Source organism: Aethalodelphis obliquidens, unplaced genomic scaffold (assembly GCF_003676395.1).
Source record: "Aethalodelphis obliquidens isolate GAN/ISIS:26980383/991018 unplaced genomic scaffold, ASM367639v1 scaffold47, whole genome shotgun sequence".
NCBI classification, from domain to species: domain Eukaryota; kingdom Metazoa; phylum Chordata; class Mammalia; order Artiodactyla; family Delphinidae; genus Aethalodelphis; species Aethalodelphis obliquidens.
This window is the reverse complement of record NW_020837991.1, coordinates 77,234-83,701: the sequence shown is the minus strand read 5'-3', so window position 1 is coordinate 83,701 and position 6,468 is coordinate 77,234. Positions and strand designations below refer to the sequence as shown.

At 51.3% G+C, this 6,468-nt stretch overlaps 1 protein-coding gene and 1 non-coding gene across 3 annotated transcripts; both read right to left on the bottom strand.

Moving 5' to 3' along the window:
• Nucleotides 1-1,401: 1,401 nt before the first annotated feature.
• On the bottom strand, nucleotides 1,402-1,473 carry TRNAE-UUC (transfer RNA glutamic acid (anticodon UUC)). The gene has a single exon. It is a non-coding gene; the product is annotated as a tRNA-Glu (tRNA).
• Nucleotides 1,474-2,171: 698 nt separating this feature from the next.
• VMA22 (vacuolar ATPase assembly factor VMA22) lies at nucleotides 2,172-6,466 on the bottom strand. 2 transcript variants are annotated; one of them, XM_027082442.1, is made up of 5 exons: nucleotides 6,237-6,466; nucleotides 6,062-6,165; nucleotides 5,892-5,974; nucleotides 5,108-5,254; nucleotides 2,172-3,579 (listed from the first exon to the last, which is right to left on the bottom strand). In XM_027082442.1, exons 1-5 carry the CDS (start codon nucleotides 6,345-6,347, stop codon nucleotides 3,467-3,469), a joined length of 558 nt encoding a protein of 185 aa, XP_026938243.1. In that variant the 5' UTR covers nucleotides 6,348-6,466; the 3' UTR covers nucleotides 2,172-3,466. The 2 variants fall into 2 exon arrangements, with proteins under 2 accessions (XP_026938243.1, XP_026938244.1); XM_027082443.1 differs by having other exon boundaries at nucleotides 5,108-5,239.
• Between the last annotated feature and the right edge of the window lie 2 nt (nucleotides 6,467-6,468).

Below are 6,468 nucleotides of genomic sequence, written 5' to 3'. Positions count from 1 at the left end.
AGCTGGGCGGAGGGGAAGTGTCTAGAATCCTATGGTTAGGGCTTAGTCTTTTACTGAGCATCTGCCCCTGGGCTGTGACCTTCACAAGTGTTTCTGAGCTTCTGTTCCTCCCTTTACGACAAGAGAGGGCTGGAGTTCAGTATCTCCCTTCCCCCAAGTTGGGTATGCTCTGGTAACTGTTTCCCTGAGGATGGGCCTTTGTTAAGGAGGACAGGCTGCGCTGGTTCGTTTCCGAACGGTTCCTTTCCCCCTCCCCTTGCCAGAAGCACCGGGGGCTTTTTCTCCAGTCCTGACCCGGAGCACCTGGTAGGGCTCCTGGAGTAAAACCCACAAGTGTGACGCTCAGTGAGCCTCCAAGTTTTCCTACAAGTTGCTGACTCTGGCAGCCGCTTCTGAGGCTGGTGAGGCCTGGCTCTCTGTCCTCACTCTTCTCTCCAGTTTTCGAGGCAGCAGTTGGCCCCGCGACCTCAATTTCCGCATGATCCAAGACGAGTGGCTAAACTGTAGTTTTCTCAGCTTTTTCCTTATTGTGAGGACAGAAATGGCTTCCAAGCTCTCTGCATGCCAGATCAGAAACCACTGTAACCTACTGTAACTTCCACGCTTAAAATTAATATGATTATAGAGATAATCCCCGCCCCCCCGCGCAGAAGTGCGAATGAATACACGCGTGTGGTGGTGCGCTACTGGGGACAGGGCCTCGGACCTGCGCGTAAGCTCCCTGGATTAACTGATCCGACAGGGTAAAGGGACGGAAAACGGAGGAAGGCGTTCTCTGACTCATGTTTGTGGCTTTGGCTCCCCTTTCGAAGGGAAGTGTGCCCGGTCTGGGATGCAGAGGGCGTGGCGTGCGGGCCCGGCCCGCAAGCCCGCGTTGCCCCCGTGAGAACCCAGGACCCCTAACCACTGGACCACAGGGCAAACACAGCGGCCGCCGGGACAAAGAGAGCTAAAACCGTCGGGGAACGCCCCGGTCCCCTCCGCAGCCTGCCGCTCGCCCCTCCGCGGACACAGCTCCGCAGCGGCGGCCCCACCCTCCCCGCAGGCCCGGGAGCCAGGCTGCGGCGGTACCGCCCTCGAGGGAGGGGCCGGGCCCGGGGCGCCCTTCACGGCGGTGGTCTAATACATACTGGAGTAAACATTTAACCTGTAACTACTACTATTACTCACACCTGTAGTGGATATGGTACCGCATGTAACTCACTGGTAGAACTAGTCAATGACGTGATGCAAAATCGACACTTCCGATTAATACGCTGACGGATGGGGCCCAGAGCTTCCCGGGCCTCAATTTCTCCAGGTTTAAATGGAGAGAGACATTTAATTTGACGTGAGGTGTGCTAGTGGAAAAAAACCAAACTGTGGCAAGTTGAAAGAGTAAGTAAGAAAAACAACTCAACGTTCCCATACCGGGAGTCGAACCCGGGCCGCCTGGGTGAAAACCAGGAATCCTAACCGCTAGACCATATGGGAACTTCCGAAAGTCTATCTTCCTCGATGCGACATATATTATTTGCGTCAGCTTGTCGTCACCACCACCACACCACATCAGCGCACCTCAGGCCTTACCCCGGCTGGTAGAAATCTGTGCTGACTGCGGCTGCGCGAGCCCGGACTTCACGGACCCGCCCGCCTACGCAGCGCCGGCCGGCACATCCGGGCCCCTCCCAGGAGCGGGAACTCCTCCTCCCGGAAGTGTTCCCAAGAACCGAAGCGAGGGTGGCGCTAGTCGTAGTCACCGTCCGCACTAGCACACCTCGCTGGGACCCTGGCCGCGCCGCCACCGAAACCCAACTTCAACAGTAAATAACGGAGGGCTATTGCTTGTCCTTCGATGTCAACTGACATCTAAAACAAAAGACACCTCTTCTCCCCCCGCCCCAATACCGGGTTCCCCGTGAAAAATCTTTTCCTCAAAAAGCAAAAACGGGGTGTTATCTTTAACTCATTTAAGCTTGAAGATCTCACAGGTTGGCACTTTGTCGGTAACAGGTTTTGGCCTGAAATTCAACCTTTTGTGTGGATGGAGGGATGCCCTTTTTTCCTCCGGTCACATCGTTTCCTTTTCAGTGCTTCGATTAGGCTGTTTCACAGACAACTCAAGCTCAATGTAGTGCCCCGCCCAGCCCCGGCCCGGCCAAAAAAAAAAAATTCCCTCCAACCAGAAAATGTGCGCTTACAGCGGTTAAAGTATGTATTAAAGGCTCAAGAATTGAAACGGTGTGGTTCCTGTGTCTGACATTAAGATCAATGAAACAGAATGGAACCGCCAGAACATGGTACGGGTATACAACATTGGGATTAATCGAAAGAAAAAGGTGGCATCACAAATCAGCGATAAGGGTGGTCCCCTGTATGTGGATCTGTGGTAGAAAATAGGAAGTTGAGTGCAGGACTCACCCCGTACCTCACCTGAAAACACAAAAGTTCTTGAGGAAAACACTGGCGAATTCCCTTACCGTCACATCAACTACAATCCCAAAGCAGGAAATCATAAAATAGCTGAGTGATAAATTCAACTGTACTAAGAAAACTGACATAAAAACACAAGAGCTGAGAGATGCTCATGATAGTTTTCACCTTGCTCTTTGAGCTATTCATTTGGTCTGTGCAGTTTAATGTAATGTGTTTTATTTTATAATAAAAAGTTTGCTTTTTTTTTTTTTAAACCACCATAAGCAAAATTAAAAGACAAACTGGGGAAAAAAATTTACATCTCATATTATGAACAAAAAACTAACATCCACCAAACATAACAATTAGCTCCTAGAAACTGCTAAAAATATCAACAAGCCAGTAGGAATATGAATTGACACAGAGTTCCTGGCCCTTCAACAAATTAAAAGACTCACTCTTGGAAAGATAAAGGCAAGTTTTTAAAAACCTGAATGGTCTCTTGAAAGATTTCCCTTGAAAATCTAGGTCCGATCCTTTTTACTTTCTGGCTTAAAACCTGCCAAGTGCTGCCCATCTACTTGGGTGTGTGTGTGTTTTATCGATGAGGAATCATTCTGTCCTCATCTGTTAGCTGTGTATGGTTTATTCCTCCACCAAAATCACTTTTAAGGATCTAGTGAAACCGAAGCACCTACTTCTTGTCCTTCCCTGCCATTAACTGTTCAATATTTCATCCTTTAATGAAAAACCACAGCTGATTTATGCATCAGGTTGTTACAGTTGTTCAGTGATACGAACTAACCTAACAGGTGTTTGTGCCTGCCCCACATGAATACATCCTGAGACAACAGAAGTCTAGAAGTGGTTTCAGAGTAGTGGCTTTCAACATTACTCACTTTGTCCCTTCAAACTTCCCCACCTAACAAAGTTGGAAACATGCAGACCAGAGAAGTATTAAGGAGGGAGGAATAGCTGGGGTGGGGGGCAATCTGTGAAGGAAGAAGGCCTGAGATAATGCAGCCACATCGAAGAACAGCTGTGCTCACTGCCTTGCTTCTGTGGTGGCAGGTCAGGGAGCCCCGGGCTCCAGCTGCTTGAGTTTCTCCTGCAGCCCCTGGAGCTGGCTTCGACCCCAGTCGATGCGGATCTGAAGGTTGGCCATGTCTGCAGCCAGCTGCAGACCTAGAAGAAGAGGAGAGACTGTCACCATGGTATCTGTGGTGACAAATGACTCAGGGGGCTCTGGACATCCCCAGGCCTCTCTGGCCTTCACACTCTTCCTAAAACATTCCAGGTATAGCCTTGCATTGGCTCCTCGAGAACCTCACTGGACCCATACCCTCATGTCCTTCAGGTCGTTGCTAAAATGTCACCTCCTCAGGATACTTCCTTGACCCCCTTATATCACCCACCAGGAACTAAAAATTCACAGATCATAATATAGTCTCATGCCCTTATTTCCTTCCTTGTTTTCTCCATTATCACAGCCCCTCACTGCTCTTGTCCTCTCTCCTTCTACCTGTTTTCTCTGCCCCCAAGATTGGTCCACACTCTGGATCCACCTCTACGTTGCTTTCACCTGATGCTTCTCCTGGAACAGCTGCTGTCAAGTCCTCTGGGCCATCCACACCACCCAGTCCACTGGCCAGTCCTGTCTTCAGCCTAACTGCCTGGCAGCAGAGCTGGCCACACACCTGATCACCTCCCTCCAGGGCACATCTTACCCTCTTGGTGTTGCTCCTGCCTCACTGTTGCTTCTAAGTCTCCTCGACTGGTTTCTTCCCTTCTTTTTTCTCTTACTTCCTGTCCACATTCCCAGGACCTCTGCTGATCTTATCTCATTTCAACTTTAATGCTGTGTCTGTTAGCAACTTGGGAATTTAAAACCAGTGTTATGCAGTGGGTTCCCAAATCTCTCTCTTCAGCCCAGTCCTCTTCCAAACTCCAGATGCATGCGGCCAACCATCTGATCAGAATCTCCACCACACAGTACCAGGAACACACCCCACACCACTCCTGACTTCCCCTCGGCTGTTGCTGCTCCGCAGCCCTCCCACTCCACCCTTTCAAGCATTCTGGCTAGAAACTGTGGGCTCATCCTTCACTCCACTCCTTCCCTTACTGCCCAGTTGATCTGTCAGCAAATCCTGTGGCTTTTACTTGAAAAAACATGCAGCTTTCCACCACTTACCCGATCCTCCACTGCCCTCCCCCCGCCCCCCTCCACTAGACCACTGGCCTCCTCTCTGCTATTCCAGATACAACCTTGCCTCAGAGCTCTGCCCTGGCTGGTCCCTGCACCTAGAACACTGTCCCCCAGATCACCAAAGCTCTCTCCTTCATCTCTTCAGAGGCCTTTCCAGGCTACCATTCAAAAAACAGCTTTCCCAGCCCACTCCATACTCTACCTTATTTTTTCATAGCAAGTCTCATTACCTGGTATTATATTTAGGGCCTACTTATTTGTTTGCATGTTGTTTTTCTGCCCTCAATAAAATAAACATCCCATGAAGCTGTCTGTCCCTTTTGTTTACTGCCAGCACCTAATATGAACCTGGAACTCTGCCAACAGCGAATAAACGCTCTTTGAAAAAACAGAAGGTGTGCAACTAAAGTCTGCAATGGAGAAAACCTGCAAAGCCCTTTGCAGACTAATCCCAGCCCTGGCATTAGTGCTCAAGTGCTCCCTGTAGATAGGGGGTCCACTCACCCTCCCGGAAGCTGGCTTGAGCTTGCCGTAGACTGTGAGGAACCAGGATTCCAAACCAGTTCAGAGGGTCCTGGGGAGCTGGGGAGGGGTCTGGCTCCGGGGTCCTCGTGAGACCCTTGCGCCTGCGCAGAACTGTAAAAAGAAAGGCTGGAGGTTGGGGGGATTGTTACCTGGCCTTTGTTTTCTCAGTGACACAATGTTAAACTTCATTTGAGCTCATGATCCTAGAAAATACCGATAGTTGGAATATCCTCTCAACCTTTTATGTTCTGGAAAACAGCGTACTACAAAGAACCACCCTTCCCCTTGTGGTTCATGTGAATCTGTCCACTCTTTCTCTTGACTATCATAAAACCAGCAAATGACACCCCTTGTTTACCCGTGAAAAAGCCACACACTGACTTTTCCCATTTCGCCTGAACATGCTGAAAGGCCAAACAGACCCTTCAACTCCCTGTTCTTTGTCTTACGAATGATTAACTGAGATTAGAAGCTTGTCCCGCTGAAACTAGCTAGACAAAAATATCTTCTGCGCAACTGAGACTTCCTCTGATTGCAAAACAATCCCAACTGTAAAGGACCTCACCTATAACTTTCTCTCTCTCCCTGTAAAAGTCTAAGGCAAAAAACCACTCTGCTGAGACATTCTACATTCTGATCTTCAGGTCTGGGGTGCCCTCTCTATCGTTAACAGCCTAAATAAAATCATCTCCTCTGTTGTCCCATGCCTTTTGTCTTTGACATCGGAAGGGGCCCTACGGGAAGAAGGGGCGGGGGGACTCACCTGCCTCGCGGGGTCCCACCTCCTCTGGAGTCTGGGTGCCGCCTCTCACCATCCAGAACTTCTGGGGTCCGTCCTGGGCCTCGCTAAAGAACGAGAAGGGAGGCTAGACCTTTGGCGGCCCCGACCTGGCCCCTGCCTGCCCACCCGCTGCAGCGTGAAAGGGACCTCACCTGGTGCAGACGCGGACCTGGGGCTCCATGCGGGAGGCATACTGCAGAGGCCCTACCGACTTCGCACCCATGGCGTAGCGAGCTTTGGAGAGCGAGAGCCAGCCCTGGGAAGAGAGAGGAGAGCGGTGAAACTCAGTAACCTTCACGTGCCGGCCCGCCCGCCCCAGGCTCCCACCTCCTCCACCCGGGCGTTCAGCGCCGCCCGCTTCGCCTCCAGTTCCTCCAGGTCCCCGAGCAGCTGCAGGAGAAGGGAGTCCAACTCGGCTCGCGGGTCCCGCGCCGCCATGGGCTCCACACACAGTCAGTAGCCGGCTCCCCAGGTCGCCCAATCAGCGTCCGCCGTGCCAGAAGGACAACCAGTAGGCGCGTGAGGTCCGTCCCCGAGGGGGCGTTCCCAACCTTGGGCC